Raw genomic sequence first — 21,530 nt, forward strand, 5'->3', positions numbered from 1 at the left:
TCCAGACACACCAGAAGAGGGCATCAGACCTCATTACAGATGGTTATGTGTCTCCATGTGGTGGCTGAGAATTGACCTCAGGACCTCTGGAAGAGCCAGTGCTATGAACAGGTAATTAATTTTGCTATTCTTTCATGTTCCAAAGGAAAGTATATTCAAAAAACTCATCAAGGTCCCTCTCTATTAAGTTTCTTTTGATAGTTGATATTCTTAAAATGCTTTTACTCCATGGAAGCTGGCCAGAGAAGAATTAAGAAAAGAAAATCTAATAATATTTTTTTAAAGTTCTGATTCAAAGCCCTGAATGATACATACATTCATTGTGGTCTGCTATAGGTATGGAAGTTCGGCTCTCAATAGACACTATTCCATCCAGAACCGATGTCTTGGATTTTGAAGTGGACGTTTCCCTTGAGAAATAGAAATGCACACTTTAGCAAATGAGACTCCACCTGCCCCACCTTCTTGCTACTTTGCTAGAATTTAGGACCCACTATCAAGGAGCATTCTAAGTTTTATAAAATTTACAAGAGAATTAGAAACATTGCTATATTTTTTTCTCCTACTTCCCTCCAGTTTACTCTTTTGTAAAAAAGTGTTATGGCCTTAAAAGTACAAATAAAATGATCTTAAGTCCCTGTTAAATATACAAAGGCATTTTATGACTATGTAATTTTCAGTTAAGTCTGTCAAGTGTCCAGTATTTCCTGCTCAGGATCGGCAGGAGCAGGTTAGTGCAAACTGAACTATTAAGATAAACGACTCAGAATAGATGAAAGTAAGCTATAGACCACCCCGGACATTGTGTATCCATCACTTGGTCTTTTCTCCGACTCCCAACTAAAGCCTGCTGGGTCTTAAAGATGGGACAAACACTACATTACCAAGAAAGCAGTCTCTGCAGAGAACTTTGTGTATGGAGATTATCCAGGTAATAGTATTTATAGTAAGGATGACTAAAACCTAACAACTAAATCCTTACAACTTACCCAATAACCAGCCTGTCTAGGTGGTGGCAGAAAGAGGCAGATCTCTGTGATTTTGAGGTCTACAGAGTGAGGTCCAGGACAGCCAAGGCTACACAGAGGAAACTGTCTCAAAAAAACAAAAAGAGAAACAAAAGAAAAAAGAAACTAGCTTGCCAAATATTGGCATTCATTTAGATTTTCACTGAAATGAGCAATCGTTTGCTTCTTACTGTTCCAACTGTCCATCAAATCTACTGAAACATTTCTATTAAAATGAGAAATTACAAAATAAGAAACAAACAAGCAAACAAAATCAGGAAAATCCTTTATTTTCCCTACTATTTTTGTTGACTTATTGGAAGATTCCAGCTATTACATTTTTATCCTCAGCAGAAAACATTTGACTGAGTTTGACAAAGGTGATCATCCAAGTTTTGTGGGTAGATTTTAATGTTAGATCCACTGCTCATTCACACGGTAATGAGCTATTTTGTGTCTCACTGTGTTTTATTAAATTGATCGTAGTGCCTTAAAGAATTAAAGCTGTCACTGTTTATTCTCCATAACAGTGTTACTCAAAATGCTAAACTAAATAAAACACAGGTGATGAACTGCTCCAGCGATCCAATCATACTGATTGATTAGGACAGCTGACTCCATAAAGGAAGCCGGCACTACTGGCAGTTTTGAGATGCCCAATGTGGGTATTTAGAATTGAATAAATCTGGATCCTCTGGAAGGGTAGTACACACGCTTTTTTCTTCTTGATTTTTGTTTTTCGAGAGAGGGTTTCTCCACGTAACAGAGCCCTAGCCAGCCTGGACTTGCTCGGCAGACCCAGCTGTCCCTGAACTCGTAGAGATCTGCCTGCCTCTGCTTCCTGAGTGTTAGGATTAAGGTGTGAGGCCACCATGCCTGACCTCAGCAGCACATTCTTAACCAACAAGCTGTATGTATCTCCAACCTCCTCCTTTGTTCCCATAAGCTTACCCTTCACGGACAGATGACACACCAAGAGAAGCTTCAGCTCTTTGAACAGGGTCTAAGTGACTGAATTCTGAAAATGCTTCCACCGAAGCTTCTACGGTGCCTGTAAGCCACACAGATAAGGTCATGGTCAATGTCTTTACAGAAACGGCTGGTCCTACTTCTTTTGTTCTCTTGTTTTAATTCCTTGGCATCAGGCTGATAGTGCTTCCTTCTAATTCTTTGGGCCTAGCTCAAGGGCCTCTCTTAACTTTCAAGATCTCCCTTTTGGTGAGTGTAACAGGTCTCCCTAAATTAACTCAATTCTCAACAACAAGGAGGTACTTGAAAAAGACATAGCATTAATTTTACGCTCAACACAAACCATGTTTAGAGGTTGAGATTTCAACCTTAGCCTATTTTACTCTATGTTTATGTTGATATCCCACCACGAAGACTTCTATCTGAGACTGCTTAACATTGCAGAAATAGCTAATGTACTGCTATGAACATCCTTATATTAATAGTGAACATATAAATATTTTAGTGTAATACAGCACATTAAAAAAGAAAGTAGTACTCGGCAAGCCTGCTGTCCACAGGGAGTTCCAGGGCAGCCAGAACTACCTAAAAGAAACCCTGTCTTGGAAAACAAAAAGCAAGCAAAAGAAACAATAATAAACCCCCTCGCCCCGAACAAAATTCTACACACAATTCTTTTCATTAGTGAGCACAGCCCTAACGATCTTAGAACAATTAGTGTTGATGTGATAAGGCACCGCAGTCTAAATAGACTCACTCACCTCTTACAAAATCTTCATTCAGGCGAGGCCATAAACACCAGAGAGAATCTACTTATGACATTTTTGGGAGTGGGGGTGGAATGGCAAAACCTCATATATCCCAGGCTAGTCTTTGCCATGTAGCTGAGGAAGACTTTGAACTTGGTTCTTGGACTCCTACCTCTTGAGCAATGGGATAATAGTTCTACGCTATGTGCTTTAATTTGGTGCTGGGGACTGAACCCAGGGCATTTAGTTTTACAGACCTAAGGAAATACTTTACATAAACTTGATCGGGTTGGGGATTTAGCTCAGTGGTAGAGCGCTTGCCTAGCAAGCGCAAGGCCCTGGGTTCTGTCCCCAGCTCCGAAAAAAAAAGGAAAAAACAAAACAAAACAAAAAAAAAAACTTGCTCAATAAAATTTTAATAATGCAAAAGAGGCATGTGATCCACTGATTCTAAACCAAGTCTTCCTTTCTGATTTCACTTGGTTTGCATATCCCAGAAAAGTACCAAGTTGCACTGTAAGTGTCTGTCAGTGTAGTCCAGCACGCTCTATGGATGCACAGGCAAGTATCTTGTTTAGTGTACTTACTACTGACAGTCAAAAGCCAGCAAAGACTGTGGGGTGTAGAAGGTAATTTTCTACCAGAGCACATAAAAACATTTAAATAAACAAACAATCCCCATCATTGAAAAAACAACAAATACTTTAAATAGATTAAGACAACAGTAGATTCAGGGACCTGGGGACATTTATTATGACCTCCATGTGATTATTTCAGGTGAGGGCAGTCCTGCTTTCTAGCAATCAGGCTGCTAGAGAAGTCTACAGTCCCAGTAGTGCCCAGTTACTGGGCGTGTTCAGGCGGCCCGCAGTGAGCTCCATCCCTTCCTTCGACATGACTGCTGGCGTTTTGAAGGAAATGCCATGGCTCAGCAAAGGGCAGCACATACATGCTCTTGTCATCAAATATCTTACCTGCTTACCGAAGTATGAAAGAAGGCAAGCCACTTACATAAGCTGAAATAAAATTTACGTTGTCTAGGACCTAGTAAACTGTGAGAAAATGATTTAGTTTTGACACTTTCCTATGGTAGAAAATATTCTATTACAAATTTTACTGTGGATAAACAATGACAATTTTGAATATGCACAAAAAATTCCTACCTATCTGTTTCTCCACGGCTGAAGGAGTACCTTCTGACTTAAACAAATTGTTATCATTATCCTTCTTGGTTTGTACCATCGAATTAGTAGTTAGTTCAGTAGAAGAGCTCGCTGGCTTGGGGGACACAAAAACACCCCCTTCCAAGTCTTCTGGTGATGGTGCATCATGATACTCTAAGGTCTGGTCTGACCTGCTGGAAACAGTGCTGTCTTTGCTCACATCCAGTTTCTCTAGACTTCGAGGAGAATGGGTATCCAGCGATTCTGCAACCACTTTCTGAGGGACCTTTGCAGGGACATCCAAAGGAAAATATGTATTTTTATCATTGGTCTTCATCCATTCAGTTTCTGCTGGAAGTCCACATTTATGGAAAGATGTACTAACAAACGCTTTTGCATTTCGGTCATCTGTAGCCTGGGATTAGGAAAAGCACACAGAAGCATGAATCCCACGCTGCCTATACCTGCCACACCAACCCATCCTTTCCACATTTCCTATTTTCTGAAGCTTTCTTTAGATGTGCAACTAAAACTTAATTTTGTTAATATTTCTCTAAGAATAATTTGTCACTGATTGAAACAAAATACAATGTACAGGGTAGACGAGAAAAAATGACCAAGTGGGTAGATTTCTATTAATATTAACTAAAGTGGTACTCCACAGACATTCTTTCAATCTATTAACCAATTAGACAAGAAAAGCAAAAAGATATTGGATAAAAGCCAAACCATCAGGAGATGTCACCAAATATCCAAATATGTAGTTTCTCAGCCCTTTTAACACTAACACACACACACACACACACACACACACACACACACACACACACACACACACACAGAGTCACTGTTTTATTTGACCTATAAAAGGTTTATCTATTGACTTAGCTCATGTTCTAAAGGTTTCTTTCAGATTTACTTTGTAGTTTCAAGACAAAAACTGCATTAAAAAAAATCTGTTATGCTAATCAAACTTACTGTATCAGTCCAGTGCGTGTTCATGCCTTCTTCCATGAATGAAATCCTAGTTTCTTTAAGTCTGAAAGGTGGAGTGAGAGATCTTCCAGGTGACTGAGAGGGAGAAGCTAAAGATGTTGTTCGAAGACCAGACCTAAGGATGGATGGAGGAGTAAACTCGGCAAATCCAGAAGATGTAGCTGAGAGAGCCAAAGACTTAGCTTTCTATAATAAAGAGCAAAGAGAGTCCCAGTGTTAGTGCTAAGAAGTAAGTTACACACGTGCAGACAGTAATTTCAGAGAGCAGAGAACATACATTTTTACCTTCAAAAAACACAATTAGAAAATTTTATTTCAGGTTGGTAGGAAAATACAAAATTCAACTAGAACTTCATGTTCAGCTTACTAGTCAAAATTATTTCTACCATCTCTTTAAAGTTTTTCCTCTTTAAATTAAGTTTAAAAAGTAGTGTAATTATTTACCACCTGTAAAATAGATGAAGAGAGTGAGTGAAGTCAAGTGAGAGGACAGTGTGTGACCTGAACCAATGGATGCCTACGGACTAGAGGCGGCTAATCTAATAACGACTCAGTCTACTGCTGTAGAGTCACCTGTTTTCACTGCCTCTGACTCTAGCCACAGAGAATATACAAATGTGATTTGGGGGGAAGAGAATTAAAAGGGACAGACATATTCTGTTACAATCAGAAACAGGAGCACTATAGTCAGGAGATAGTACAAGTTAGGATCTAACAAATACATCAAGCTCTTTTTTTTTTTTTTTTTTTGGTTCTTTTTTCCGGAGCTGGGGACCGAACCCAGGGCCTTGCGCTTCCTAGGTAAGCGCTCTACCCCTGAGCTAAATCCCCAGCCCCCATCAAGCTCTTTTTAATAACAGCATACAGTGAAATATCCCTTAGTCAATTTGAAAAATAAGAATTCCTTACTTTACCATAAATGCTGGAACTTGTCCTCCTCAAACCAATTAACACAATAAATAATAATAATAATAAAAAAAAACAAAAACAAAATCCTAAGACTTAGTCTATATTACTACACAAAAACCTCAGAGAAGCTGGGCATAGTAGTCAAACCCAGGAGGCTAAGACAAGAAGATTACAAATCCTAGGCCACCCTGAACTGCATAAGTTCCTGTGCAACCTGGGTTACTAGTGAGATTCTGTCCAAAAGAACTGAACAAAACAAAAGAGACCAAACCAAACCAAGGAAAACTCATATGCAGAACAATTTATGACAATCATACAGATTTGCATTATTCTTTAAAGATTATTATTAACAATTATTAATCATTAATCAGAAAAGTATAAACTTAACTGAATAAGAAGAAAGTAAAAGAACAGTGCTTTGAAACTCTGACCACAACCAGGTAGCAGTGGGGGCCAATCCTTCAATCCCACCACAGGAGGCAGAGGCAGGCAGAGATGTGTTCCAGCACAGACAGTGCCACAAAGAGAAAATGTCTTGAAAAAAAATTGAAAATGAAACAAAACAAAATAAATCAAAGAGAGAGAAAAACATCTAACTATAATAAGAACTGAAATTAAAACATTTGAATACCCAGAGTTAGTTATGCTCTAAAGAGTTATTATCTATGTGCTACTTGAAAAAAAAAAACGCTGCTTCCCTAGGATACTAGACAAGTAGTACTAACCTTAACTATAAGAGGAGTTTCAAGTAAAAGTAATTCTGAAGGCCTGGAGGCTTGCTGATGTGGCCTTTTTAACTGTGAACTTAATGGTAATGAACTGGACAGCAGACACAAAGGAGATCTTGTGGGACTTTGCTGAATAAACTCCAAACGTTGGGAGGGCTGGGGGATAGGATGAACAACCAAATCCAGTAATCTGTAATTCAATAGAAATAGTTATTTGTGTGTTCACTATTAAACACCATAACATGTAAACCTAATTTTAGGTAAATATATTAATGAATAAAACCGCCAGCATTAGCTTAAAATATCTGAAATTCTTTCAAAAGCAAAAGAGAATTAGGAAATGTAGAGAACAATTTAAACAAAGAACTCCAGTTGCCAACCTTCACTTTAAATAGGATTTAAATTTGGAAGTCATCTTTAAGTCACAGGTTTTGGTGGACCACCTGTACAGGCTGTTCTATGCTTTACTGAATTGTGTGTTTGGGGAAAGGGTGGGGAAAGGGTGGGGAAATGTGTGCAGGGAGGAGGGGGATGGCCATGAACTCCAGATCCTGTTGACCTTGCCTCCCCAACGGCAGGATTATAGGCATATGCTATCACCCTCAATATGGACTGAATTTTTAATGATAAAACCAGCATCCTTGCTGGGGTGGTGGTGGTGCACACCTTTAATCTCAGCATTAGGGAAGCAGAGGCAGGCAGATCTTTGAGGCCAAGTTTTAGAACAGCTAGGACTACATAGAGAAACCCTGTTTCAAAAAACAAAACCAAAACAAATCAACAACAAAAAGCCAGCATCTTTTAGTTCCTCTAAAATGCAAGGGAAACCTCAGCTGAAAATGCTTAGAAAAGTGACCTGCTTGGCTGCCAGAAAGAAGACTAGTTGACTCAAGGACCCAACTGTTACTCAGTGAGAAAATATTCACAGAAACCATTTCCACACAATGACTAAAATTATTCTTTTAAGAAAAGCATTTCTGATTAGGAAATGTTATATAAAGGAAGTGCTAAGCATCGTGCGAGGCCTTGGAATTTCCTCAACTTCTTCGTGTGATCCAAATAACAGACTTTTTCATATACACAGAAAACTAACGGGCTGGGGATTTAGCTCAGTGGTAGAGCGCTTGCCTAGCAAACGCAAGGCCCTGGGTTCGGTCCCCAGCTCCGAAAAATAGAAAAAGAAAAAAGAAAACTAACAGACACTGCCATGCAAGTCTGTGAAAACGCTGGAGTCAACGGACAGTACCTATTCTGCCCCACTTCTTCAAAAGACAATCCATTATGTATTCACTTTCTGTCCTGTCATGTAAATCAGTATGGGAAACTCATTACACTGGAGACCTGAAACCTTTAGAGGCTCCGTCTCCAGCCAAGTTGGAGGGGACTGAGGCAGTGGCTTATTGGAATCAACCACAGCTAATGGAGAAGACAAACATCAGCTCTATTCATGCTCATCAATTTCCTATCATCTCATGAGACAATAGAAACCATCTGACTAAATCCAGTCCTTCCAAACTTTCGGAATATGCCCAATTATGAAAGGTCCAAACATCTCTGATTTCAACTGTCTTTTTTTGTATGCCAAGCGCCTTATTTTTAGCATAAAACCTCAATTGTAAAAAAGAAAAAAAAAAGTAAGCATAATTTTGAAAAAAAAAAAAAAAACAGCTAAAATTTATAATGAGTAGGTATTATTGTTCAGAATAAAAATGTTGTTAGTAATGAGTATGAGTACAGTTCAGGTACCATATATGTATTTCATATTTCATTTTGTTTGTTTTGTTTTTGAAACAAGGTTTCTCTGTGTAACAAGTCAGGGCTGTCCTGAAATCCTCAGATAGAATAGCTTGGCCTTGAACTCCAGAGATCTGCCTGTCTCTGCTTCCCCAGCGCTGGGATTAAAGGCGTGTGCCATGACATCCAGCCTCACAATTTCATATTTTAAGAAGACTTTTTTGAGTAAGATCAACTATTACCGCACCTAAGTAACACAAGAAACTTCAGTAGGCCCAGAAGAAATCTTCACCTAGTTAACCAAGATTCCAACGTTCTTTTAGTGGTCAACAACACAGTTTATCACCTTGTTTTCCTCAGGGAAATACAGTTTGCTTGTTTTTACTATGACACATGAAGTAAACAGAAATGTAAAGTATAATTTGATTTATAATTTTATAAAATGACTATACTCCCAAAATAGAACAGAAAGTATTCAAATTAATACTTAAGAATTAAAAATAGCACCTGTTTAAGACAACCATAGTTTTTTCAAAATTGTTCAAGACAATCTCACCTAGAAATTCTCTGGGATGGATTTGAAATGGGTGTTCCAACAAATGCCTCAGGAAGCTCTGGATGTGGGAAAGAGTGCACTACAGGAGATGGTTGCTCTGTTTTAGGACTACAAGGAAAATAAAAATTCAATTTTAAATTATGTGTCACATGGGTTACTGGTAAAAGTTCTGTGAGATTAGATGGAAGAGGAGAGGACTTATCCTTTTCTTCACTTTGCACATCTCTGCACTGCTGTCAACTAACAACACACACGGGCATTGGACATCTGAAGAGGGGCCAAAGGAAGGCTCAGCAGGTACAAGTGCATGGAGAGAACCAAGTGGGAAACTTTCTGATCTTCACCACACCACCTTCACACACTCACACTCACACACACTCACACACTCACACACAAAATGTAAACTTAATGACAAAATAATTTCTTTAATAAAGTAGCTAACTTAACAAAGTTTAAAAAAACAAACAAGCACTTGTTGCCTCATCCAAGTCTGATCCCTGGGACCTGTACCGTGCAAGGAGAAAGCCAACTCACGTAAGTTGTCCTCTGACCTCCACATGCACTCTAACATGCATGCCCTCCACTCACTCCACACACAAAGTAAAGGTAAAGCATTAAGTTAACTGAAATACCTGTTGAAAAGTGAGATGCCGTTTCTAGGCTCATGGCTTGCCCACACCTCTCCAATTTTAGATAACACGTTGCTGATGAATGTAGACCGCGATATCACTGTTCCAGTTAGAGCTTTCTTTGGAAATGCTGACAATGGTTTGGGTCTAGAAACTTAAAAATACAAAGTACAGGACTCAGCTGCATCTCTAATGAGTTTCTATTTAACAAAGGAAAGGAACTGAACTGCAGGAGGCAGGGAATGGTGTGAGGAGGGCTCACTCAGTGCTCTCCTAGCCCAAGTGTAAGCATCCGACCACGGAACTTACCTTCCTGAAAAACTGACGATGTTGACAGATGGTAAGGCTTGGCTCGCTCAACAGCTAACTTTCTTTGGACTCTAGGTAGGATTTTCCCATACTGGTCTAATATAGAATTTCGAGTCACTGATCTCTCCCGCAATCGAGGGTCACGATCACTCTATTAAATATATTATAATTTAAAAATTTAATTTTCCTAATTTTAGGTGCTGCAACAGATTACTGAAAGTTTAATTATGAATGTCATCTAGTATCTTCCTTTATTTCATTTTCCAGCTCAGATTTCATTTACCTCTTTAATTGTGTACACATTTATACATTTCAAATATCCACTCCCAAACTTTGATACTTCACAACTCACACAACAATGGAACACACACTTTGCCTCTGGTGTGGGAGCAGAGGAAGCCCGAGCTGAGTGAGTTCTGAGTGAATGTGTGTTGCTGATATGGCCATGGCCATGTCAAGGTCAAAAAGCCTCGTATATGTGGGAAGATGGGAAACGCCCTGCCCACCTTCCCCAATCACACACACATTAGGTGTAGAGGCAAAGGTTTCTTCTGGTCCATTTGTGGATGTTAATACTGTGTACAGAAAATGTAGCTTTCTTCCTCTGGATACTTGACCTGAAGACTGTCCCTAGGAAAATGAATCTGAACTTCCTTGATCCAGCTGTATAGTATAAACCCTACCCCCTTGTTCATCTAGCTTCCTTGTTTGGCTCTCTGCAGTAGCCTTGCCCTCCCTTTTCAACTGTACATAATAAACATGCTGAGCTTCCAGGGTGCTGTGGCTTCTCCACAAGAGAGCCCAGTCCAGTAGATCCTAGCTTTTCTGTGTATCTCTGCTTATTCTCTCACTGCTTCAGTCAGATCCATCCCTGGAGCCATTCGGGGTATGGCAGCCAGCCAGACACACTCTCGAGAATCATCTCACAGATCAGGAGAATCATCTCACAGAACAAGCTAAGAGCCAGTTCACCTCTGAAGGTCAGTGCTCTTTGTACTAGAGAACTCCCACTCTCTAGTAGTCTTCCCTTCCCTTTCTCTGAGTGAGTGGACCTATCAGAACACAATGGCACATGCACAAAACGTAAGCTGTAACACTCACTTCTCAGTAACAACCACACCAAAGCAGAGCCTCCAAGTTCAGGACAATGTAAAGAAAAATGGTCACTAAACTGTTAAGTTCTTGTAAAACAAGTAAAGAAAGTTTGTTTCCCTTACTATTGTGCTTCATACAATGAGACAACATTAATCATACCGTGAGATTATTCTTCAGAGTCTGGTTGAGTTTCAAGGCAGAAATATAATTGGCACGCTGTAAATGGTGAACTAGAAGGAATTCATGATTCTGAACACTGGAACTGGATTGTAAAAAATTCACTAAACATTCCTAGGAAGAAGAAAACAGATTTGTAAACTATCAGTTTACCCCAAGTTTCTTCTTACGTTTATACTCCTCATTGATTACCTGCTCAGTGTTTGTAAACGGTAGCTTCAGTAAATCCTCCATTAAGCCCATCTCCTGACAAACTTCATAAGCATGCTTCAGCAATTCCTCTATATTTACTGTGTTTGAGTTCTGTCGCAGTAAGTTCCACGCCTCAACCATGCATCTGAAATCAGTACCAAAGTTTCAAAAAGCTAGGTAACATGTGGGAAAGTCGCTTACAGGATTTCAAAAGATAATTACACATGCAACTAAAAAATACTTGAAAATTTTATTCAATACTGATACACAATGAGTCTTGCTAATGTCAAAAAGATAACTGGGCACCCCATCCCCACCTCCCACCCCCACCCAAGACAGGGTCTCACTCTGTAGCTTCTACTGTTCTGGAATTCACTATGTAGACAAGGCTGGCCTTGAACTCAGAGATCTGTCAGCCTCTGCATTCCCAGTGCTGGGATTAAAGGTGTGTACTATTATGTCTAGCTGTATCTGGTGGTAACCTCAATTTTAAGAAGCTTTCTAATAGTCAGGTGTTATGTAGCAGAAAAACAAAGCAGAAGCTAATGTGAAAAGAACTGAAAGTGTGTGTGGTAAGAGTCTCCACAGACTCATTCCGGTATTAACACTTGCTCACCGGTTGGTGGCAATGAGGTGAGGTCTCCAAGGTGAGGCCCTGCCAGATTCAGTAGGTTTGATAATCAGAAGCCTTGAGTGCCATTCTCAGTGCTCACTCTACTTCATGCTTATGGTAAAAAATATGAGTTCTTAGCATTAGCATTACACTACCTCCAGCCACCACACTTCCCTGTCATAACGATTCTCTGGAAACAAAAGCCCAAAAAACTTTCTTCTGTAAGTTGCCATGGTCATGTGTTTTATCACAGCAAGAGAACTTAACTTGTTTTAGAGGTTTACTTATGCTTAATTATGAAAATTAAAATTATCCGTAGGTCAGAAAGCAGCAACTCAACTGCAAGGAATACAATCTACATAAACACCAGCAAAGCCATCTGGGGGTGGGGTGGGTAGAGTGCTTCTCTGTCTAGTATGCACAAGTCTTGGGTTTGACCGTGTAAGCCAGGCATGGTGGCACATACCAGCAATTTCAGCATCTTAGAGGGAGAATCACAAAACACGAATGAGAAAAGGCTTGAGCTACACAGTAGATGATAAGACAGCCTGGCTACATGAGATCCTTACCTGAGCGTTACCCTTCCTTCCTAGCGAGAAGACGGGAATGGTACATAGGGTGTAAATAGCAGAAGGCTGACAGTTACAATCACTATTCACGACAGTGGTTACTACCTAAGAATATGAGGCTGGGCTGGGAGTATAGTCATAGACAGGGCTTGCCTACCAAATGTAAGGGCCTGGATTTGATCACGATACTGTGAAAGAATCATAATAAATAACAATATGCTAAGGTCACTAAAATGTTAAACTCTTGCTTACCTAATATTTAAAACATACGTTGACAGTATGAAAAAGAACAGAGTTCAATACCAGAGTATGCAATTGTGATGGTTTATATGTGCTCGACCCAGGGAGTGGCACTGTTAGAAGGTGTGGCCCTGCTGGAGTAGATGTGGCTTTACTGGAATGGGTGTGTCACTGTGGGTGTGGGCTTAAGACCCTCATCCTAGCTGCCTGGAAGTTACTATTCTGCTAGCAGCCTTCAGATGAAGATGCAGAACTCAGACCCTCTTCCACCATGCCTGCCTGGATGTTGCCATGTTCCTACCTTGATGACAATGGACTGAACCTCTGAACCTGTAAGCCAGCCCCAATTAAATGTTGTCCTTGGTCATGGTGTCTGTTCACAGCAATAAAACCCTAACACAGTGACTTACCCCAAATTTTCTCTGTAAGTTTTTAACTCATTTCCATGTGTGTGTGCATGTGAGCTATACGCATCATGTACATACTTGCCAGTGGAGACAAGAAGGCGGCACTGGACTCTCTACAATGTTGGAAGTAGCTGTGAGTTGCTGTGGCTATCGAGAACTGAACCTGGGTCTCCACACCCCTTCTGGTTAGAAACTTACCAACTAGAACAGGAAAAGGTCACTGAGGGCACACAACGATTAAAACCACACAACAAAACAGCCCTATGTCGGGGACAACATTGACAGTTTACCCATTAATAAAGAAAACACTATTTACCAATAGTAATTTATCAGTTATCATGTGGATTATTTTACACAACTGCAACAAAACTAACAAAAAGTTAAACTCCCTACTATAAGACTTTTAAAGAACAGGGAAAAGACAGACGCAAACACAAGCTTAGGTAATGTAGAACATGTCCATTTACATTTTTATATTCATGAAGGAATGAGCTACAGAGTACAGGAGAATCAATCTACTGAGTGTGGGAATAGGGAAAGGAAGAGAATGGCTGACAGCTGCACATAAGAGCTTTTCAGTTCTCTTATAAGAAAAAAAAATACTCGGGCAACAGCAATGTTGAGTTTCTTAACTACTGTGCACCCACCACAAAATTGGGAAACTACAAGCACACACTTTAGATGAAGGGGTCAGAGTCAGGAATCAGGCTGTGAGGTTTAGTGAATGATCACAATAGCTATCGATCACTACCACCATCTGCTAATAAGTAGTGGCATCTATGCATATAACAATCACAATACTGCAAGATGGGCATTAACCCTACGAAATACTTCGAGACGATAAACTGCATTTTAGAAAGTGATTAGCTTAACTTCTCAAATGCTAGAATGACAAAAACACAAGGGAAGGTGGTACTGTTTATAAAGTTAAAATCTATTCTATTGCAAAGACTATCCTACAAACTATGCCTTGGCAAATGGCTGTTGAACGACATCTCCCCTATCACTCTGTGCATATATGATGTGTGTCCATGCGGGTGCATGTCATGTGGAGGTCCAGAATGTCCAGTCTATGGAATATTCAGTATACAGCAACAGAGGAAGACACTCGATGCTGACTTCTGGTTTCTACATGCACATAACATGCTATGTACATATAGTTAAGAACATATAAAGCACACGCATACACACAAATATACAAAAACAAAAATTATTTGCTCAAACCTAGTTTAAGCATAAGACATGAAACTTGCTCTTTAAGTCCATACCCAACCTAAACTGTTCATGTCAATCAATAGCAGCAGAGAGTAAGTACTCAGTGGTCTCAGTCAAGCACACACTTTTTACTTGGTGAAAGGCACCATGTATTTGTCTTATAAGGTAAGGCAACTAATGTAAAATTAATGTATTTTTGTTTCCTTGAAACAGGGTCCCATGTGTACAGGGCTGGCCATAATTCTCCATTTTCTACATTTATAGGTATATGCCCCATCACCTGATTGCATGTATTTTTCACTATCTATTCCATCAATCTCATTTTTTAACACATGACCAAGAGCTTCTGTTTTTAAGATGTACTAACCTATTAAAAAGCAGAACAGAGAGGTGAAGGAGAACATCACTGCTACTGGACACTGTTGGCTTCATTGTCTGAAGATAACGGAGAGCCTGTTTGTGCTCTCCTTGACTCATAAAGGCTTCAATTATCTTTGAATGCTGCCACGATGCAGGTTTTGCAGTAACTGGGTGAAACAGAAGGTCTAAACCATTCTGCAAAATGATGAAGTGTTAACTGTAAATACAGTCTTTAGTACTTAGACAAGGTAGTTGGCTCTTAAAAGGCAAGTGGTATTAAGAAATCACAGAAATCAAAATTAAGTAAGTATAAATGTGAAAGTATCTAATCTATGGTAGAGGACAAAGACCCAAGGTTTATCAGAAATACCATCTTTGAGGCCTCTTAAACAGAATCCTTCCTACACAAATTTCATACCCATTGACTGACTAATTTTGTCTTCTTTGGCTTACACCAGAACCCAATAACACAACAGTCAGTGCTACACCATTCCCAAACATCTAGCATGTATGATCCCTTCTGTAAAGAGCAAGTAACTGAGTTTCTCAACTGGTGCTCTTGCTGCTTAGGTGAGAGCACTAGTTAAAGTGAGTCCTTGTACTACCTCTAGAAAAAGACACCACCTTACATCAAAATTAACCTAGTTATACCGCTTTCTAATACAGTAACCTACAAAAGATTATATTCCAAGCAAGTTACTTACCTCATAGTCATTATGATCTAGCAGCCAAAATCCTTGAACTAGTTTAACTTGGCCCCAAGAAATAGCAAAAGCAGTTGGGAAAGATTCAATGGGGGTATCCGTTTTATTGGGAAAGGAATACATAATATCAAGCAGCAAATAAATGGTCTTTTAAAAAAGCATTAAGGACAATAAACAAGAGAAAACCCCTGTGTACAGTTAGAATAGGGAGCAGAAGGCCATTAGGGATATCTAGGAATGGATATAGTTCACTAAACAGGCCAAAGGAGTCCCAAACCAACCTTACTTATCCTCTGAATTTTACTGCTACAACAAAAAAAGACCCAACAAATCTACATCTCATTCATTAAAATAAATAGTAAATTCAAGTAACTTGTTTAGTAAATTTTTAAAAAGTTATAGATTAAACTCTTTTTGGCAAAGCTGACAGCTTAAGCAAATACATCAAGTGTCTTATATAAATTATGACAAACAGTATATTAAGACTTTAGCACAAACATTGTCACAAAATAGGGATCAAGATAGGAAACTTGCTCTTTTCTGAAGTCCATACCTAACTTAAATTGTTCCTGCAGGAGACTATCTTTTCAATTTGATAAAAGGCACGGGATTCAAATAATGCCTACTGCTATATCAAGCTAACTTTAAAGTCTAGCTTGTGTGTGAGTGTACCCATGTGATATGGTGCACTCACATGCCTACAGAAGTCAGAAGTTACCAGATATTGCCTCACTCTCTGGTTATTCGAGCAAATCTCTCACCTAACCCACATCTTACCACTTGACTCAACTGACTGGCCTTCGAGGTCATGGAATCCATGCCTCTGCTTCCTTAGCGCTGGAACTGCAAGCACACAGCACTGTCCTTAGCTTTTCCGTGGGTGCTGGGATCTGACTCAGGTCCTCATGCTTCTGTAACAAGCACTTTACTACTTAGCTGCATCCCCGTCCCTTGACAAACTTCCAGTGTTCTTTATTTTGAGAACTTAAATTAGCTCCATTGGGAATGGCAGCTTGCACCCAGCAACACTCTGAGTAACTTACTTTTTCCTTCTGGTACTGGAGATCAAACCCAGAGCCTGGGCCACCACTCATACACTGACTCCTCTCACCCCAACTGCTAGTCTCAGAGCAGCTAGTTTTATTCACATTTGATAATTTGATAAAAGGCAAGGTTATCCCAAGAATAAGTAGCCTAAAACAGTAATTTTTATATACTTTTACATTTATTATCAGCCATCCGAGCCTGACCACTAATTCCTTGTTAAGAATACACACTTAGGTAGAGAAAAAAAAGAGAAAACATTTCATGAGATTGGGGTTAGATATTTGAGAGTCCTATTACTAGAATTTCAGTAATGTACAAATACTTAATAAAACTTTAAAGGATACAATAGCATGTTTGCTTGCTTCAGTAATGTTGTCTAATAAATATATATCAAGTAATGCCTATAAAAGAAAAAGATAAAATGGTCAAGGTATCTTCTAGTCTTTTCTTCGTGTTCCACGCTCCCTAGCCTATGTCAGGAAACCATCAGCTACACCCCTCCATCCATTCACTCTGTAAATGACTCCGTGTCATATCAGTGTGACCTACATGGATGCTAGCAGGAGGGTATTTTCCTGTGCCACCTTCATCCCGCTTCCACAGCTTCTCAACTTCATCTCCTAGTTGAGAGACCAGTCCATCGATCAGCAAGCAGTCTCGGCTCCACTTCCCTCTGCAACATGGGGAACAGTAAAGATGATCTGCAGTACTGTTAACTGTTGATATCAAAACAGTGAGCGCCAAATGCTTAAAGTATACAATTATCAGAAGAATGGTGAAAACAGACTTCATTAGTATCACGGGATTGCAGAAATAAAGTAGCACTGGTCAGAAAAAAACCCCTAAGTTGCCCCAAGTTCATTACCTCACCGGCCAGTGCAGGAAAGCATGGGACCATATCAGCGAAATACCTGTTTACTTTCCACATTCTGAACAAATTACTAGCAGCCCCAGGTAGCAAAAGTATTTCTGTTCCAGCTCAGAGCTAAATCTCGGTTTGTTCATTCAGCAGTGTGTTCCTGAGCACTTACGGTGTGACACATGGCAATCGCCCTGCCTATTTCCTCACTGACTGTCACGGACAGCAGGAACAGTTCCGACAGACATACCAAGTGCCCTACTCATCTGACTTTATATTCATATTGCAGCTTACAAATAAAGCATCAGGAAATGTAGAAAATTCTCCAAAGGACACATACTTATAAAATAACGGCTATTGAAATTTAGGCTATACATTAGAACCAGGGTAGAATCTTAGCACTTGGGAGATTGAGGTAGGAGAATCAAATGCAAGGTGATGCTCAGCTATAGTTAATTCTACACCCTGAGCCACTCACTGCCCAAGGTACAACAAAATAAAAAATATTAAAACCAAAACCCCAATCAGCTTCCCAAGTTCACGTTCATTACCCTATAGTAGTTAAACTAAAGCAATGTGAATTCAAAACTCTGTGTATTAAATTAGAGCTCATTCCTAGGAGAATCTGACTTAAGACATTCAGAATCAGTGTTTATGAACCTTACCCTAAATGTTACTTGGTCTCTTACAATTCTTCCATTCCAATCTGAGGAAGAAGACTGGTTAATTCCACAGACAGAATCAGGTTCTAAATACTCCTTCTAACATAATTTTATTTCAAAACAATTAATTAGGCTATTTTTTAACATATATAAGAAAAATATAAAAAATAAGAAAATGAAAAGCACAACTAAGTTTTGAAAACTGTTAAAAATAACCAATTCATGTTATATTGTCAGGTTTTTGCTGAGTAGAAGATTCCAATCTTTGTTTCCAAATAAAGAGTTCCTAGAGGCAGAACTCTAATTCTACAAATTCCTCTGACAAACCACTCATAAATATCATTTTACTTAGGAAATATGAGAGCATGCTCCAGTTTGAAAATGCAGGCATTAGACTGGGTGCCATTTTTATTATTTAAGCCTCCAATCAGTGAGCATGGGAGACCTTTCTAGCTTCTGAGTCTTTAATTTCTTTCCTCATTATCTTAAAAGGTTTAATTTTATACATCTTTCACTTGCTTGATTAGAGTACCCCTGAGGCTACTGTGAAGGGCACGGTTTCCCCAATTTCTTTCTTACTCTGTGTGTATATAGGAAGGCTACTGACTTTTGTGTATGACTTTCGTACCCTGCTATGTTGCTGAAAGTATTATTATCAGCTGTAGAAGTGTCCTGTTGGAATTTTTAGGGTCACTATATACTTTCATACCATCTGCAAGGCCCTCTGGCCAGCAATAGATGGCTAACACAAACCAACTCAATGGTACCTTTTGACTTATAAAGCTGTGTCTGCCCATCTTCTTACCTTATGGTCTTTTGCTTATGTCTTTTTAAGGGGATTTTTTTTTTTTTGTGCTTATTAATGTGTGTATCTTTTGTTTCATTGTTGTTTTTTGACTCTAAGTTTTTCTGTTCGTGTGTTTGTTGTGTCCTAAGCAGGTTTGTTATTTTAGCTCTTAAAAGTTTTATATAGGCGTTTGGGATTTAGCTCAGTGGTAGAGCGCTTGCCTAGGAAGCGCAAGGCCCTGGGTTCGGTCCCCAGCTCCGAAAAAAAAGAAAAAAAAATTTTATATAAAAACTATTTTCAATAAAAAAGTATAGGTATTAGGTTGATGTCAGTTATGACAATACTTGAGTGAATACCACAGTTAGGCTGCCCTGTACCTGGGTGAACGTTCACACTTCTGCCGACGACTGGTATAGTAGTTCTGAATTACAGGGTAGTTGTAGCGTAGTCTTGACAGCTGCAGAGTATCATCTGGGGGTTTTATTAAAGGGGAAAAGAAAAGTTAGCAATGTTGTCAAAATATCTCAAAATTTAAGACTATAACAACTCACTTTATTGTAATTGTTTAATAAAATTTTAGTCTTCCTTAGATCTATTTACTTTTTCTTTCTTTTTTTTTTTTGAAGCAAGGATTCTCTAGGCAGCCCTGGCTGTCCTTGAACTTGGTCTGTAGAACAGGCCTGCCTCTTCCTCCCAAGTGCTGGAATTAAAGGTGTGCACCACGCCATCTGGCCTAATCTTGCTAAAATTTAATCAATACAAGACATCTGTAACAAGGATGTTTGGTGGATCTTAACACTCTAGAAAGTACTCCTAATAATTTTACTCCTGTGGCAGACAAAATAATTTCCAATAAGTAATATTTACCATTTACTCAAGTGAGAATATAAGTGAGAATATAAGTGAAGTGTTAAAGGTTAGACAACAGTTGCACATGCAGTCAGCAGAGCAACTTAAGTAAAATCTTCTGTGCTTCCCCAGAAATACAAGTTTTTTGTTACAAACCAACTCTATAAAGTCAATATTGATAATCTCAAGTCTCTAATTCTCAGTATTTACATTATTAGATTAAAAGGAACATTTAATTGATGACAAGTAGTAATAACCTTTAATCCTGGTACTCTAAAAGCAGAGGCAGGCATATCTGTGTGAATTCCTGGACAGCCAGAGCTAAATAGTGATGTCCCATTTCAAACAACAGACAGACAGCCATATTAAGAGAATATTACACAAGCTAGGCATGTTGGGGAGTCCCAGCATCCGGGAGGTAGAGACAAATGAAACTATGATTTTAAGATTAGCCTAGTGAAGACTAGACAATATAGCATAAAGGCTTGAAAGAGAACAGTAACATTATATAGTTAGGATGTTTCAATAAATATTCATGTATTAAATACTTTACCTAAGCCTTCAGGTAAAAGCCCAGAGTGACAGAACCACAGAACCATTTGTGCATACTGACAGATAAGCTGGGTAACCATATGCTTATTGTTCAAGTCCACAAGTCCTATAAAAAACAATTAACACTGTGTAACTTTCAATTTATCAGCTACAAATGACAAATCAAAAAGGTCAACAGTTTGCATATATAATTTAATTTGTATTTAGTATACATTGAAACAAAGTGAGGTTAAGCAAAACTCTAAAATGTTACAACTCACTGACTAAAACAGGCATTTTTATGTAAACTACAATTAATTGTTTCATGCAAAATCCAATTAAAACGGACTGAAAATAAACTATTCAAATTAGGCCTTTAAATGAAATTGTACCTTTTCCTTTGTTGAAATGGCAAATAAAGCAAAAATAAAAACCAAAAGACCAGTCATTTCTTTCAATACATAAGTACATGTTTCAAATTTTAAATTCTACTGGTAGTAAATTCTAAGGCCACCAAGATGGTCCGGTGAGTAAAGGTACCTGTTAAAAAAGCCAGGAGACCTAAGTTCAATCCCTAGGATACACACAAAGTAGACAAAAAGAACCAATCAGAATTGCCTTGTGATATATGGCATGTGTGCACTCGCATTCACATATACCCTACATATACACACAGGTTTTTTTTCCCATTTGAGAGTTTCCTCTTTATACAATGTCTTACCAAGTAAACAAGAACTGTAAGTAAATTAAGTAAAATTTAATAAAACACTCGTTTTTATAAAGTACCTACCTCTTTCAGTGATACCCTGGGCCTCCATTGCGAAACAGCTTAAGACTGTACTGAGGTTGCTAAGCAGTAAATGGCACTGCTGGATGGACTGAATGGTCTGTGGGTCGATGAAGCGACAGGAACCGTCAAACAACGGCACACCTTCAGGGATAAAATACAACATTAGCTTCAACATAGTAATTACAATCACATGCATTTTTCTGAAGTTCCATTACTCTAAAGAATGATAGACTTTATAAAGCTAGAGTCAAAATAAGATTAGAAATATATAGGTCTGCCCCCTGTCTTCAGAACTACATGTCATAAGATGTGTATTTAATAAGCATAACATAATTTCTGAGTCCCTCAATCAGTTTCTAATTTTCTTCTTATAATTTATCTGCACTTGAATTATCCTAAGAGGTCTTAAAAAACTAAAATTAAAGCCAAAATCACCTTACAACACAAGGTTTCCATTACCCAGCACAAACTGTGAAAACTGCAACAGTGGTTCATCTACAGCCTGGTATGAAGGCACACAATGTAGCTTATTAATTAATGCATTTCCCGTAAAAAGCTTTTGTTAAAAAACTGTTTAAGATACACTTTTAATATGCTTTCTTCTAGAACTGTAAATCTTAAGATTTTACATTCCTAAAATAGTAAAACTACTACTACTGAATTAGATGTGGTAGTTCCTGCCTG

The 21,530-nt window shown here is 38.7% G+C and overlaps 1 protein-coding gene across 1 annotated transcript in view; it reads right to left on the reverse strand.

Annotated features, from left to right (window-relative positions):
- Positions 1–21,530, reverse strand: part of Ahctf1 (AT-hook containing transcription factor 1) — a 54,556-nt gene that overhangs the window by 11,638 nt on the left and 21,388 nt on the right. Inside the window, exons 15-31 of the mRNA XM_032915780.1 lie at positions 20,847–20,987; positions 20,079–20,183; positions 19,054–19,147; positions 16,918–17,041; positions 16,713–16,769; positions 15,322–15,468; positions 14,625–14,812; positions 11,214–11,358; positions 11,004–11,135; positions 9,750–9,900; positions 9,444–9,594; positions 8,812–8,919; positions 6,519–6,711; positions 4,867–5,070; positions 3,889–4,303; positions 1,959–2,058; positions 316–410 (exon numbers count right to left, since the gene is read on the reverse strand). Coding sequence (XP_032771671.1) covers positions 316–410; positions 1,959–2,058; positions 3,889–4,303; positions 4,867–5,070; positions 6,519–6,711; positions 8,812–8,919; positions 9,444–9,594; positions 9,750–9,900; positions 11,004–11,135; positions 11,214–11,358; positions 14,625–14,812; positions 15,322–15,468; positions 16,713–16,769; positions 16,918–17,041; positions 19,054–19,147; positions 20,079–20,183; positions 20,847–20,987 — 2,550 coding nt within the window. The remainder of the gene's footprint in view (positions 1–315; positions 411–1,958; positions 2,059–3,888; positions 4,304–4,866; positions 5,071–6,518; positions 6,712–8,811; positions 8,920–9,443; positions 9,595–9,749; positions 9,901–11,003; positions 11,136–11,213; positions 11,359–14,624; positions 14,813–15,321; positions 15,469–16,712; positions 16,770–16,917; positions 17,042–19,053; positions 19,148–20,078; positions 20,184–20,846; positions 20,988–21,530) is intronic.

This window comes from Rattus rattus, chromosome 10 (assembly GCF_011064425.1).
Source record: "Rattus rattus isolate New Zealand chromosome 10, Rrattus_CSIRO_v1, whole genome shotgun sequence".
Taxonomy (NCBI): domain Eukaryota; kingdom Metazoa; phylum Chordata; class Mammalia; order Rodentia; family Muridae; genus Rattus; species Rattus rattus.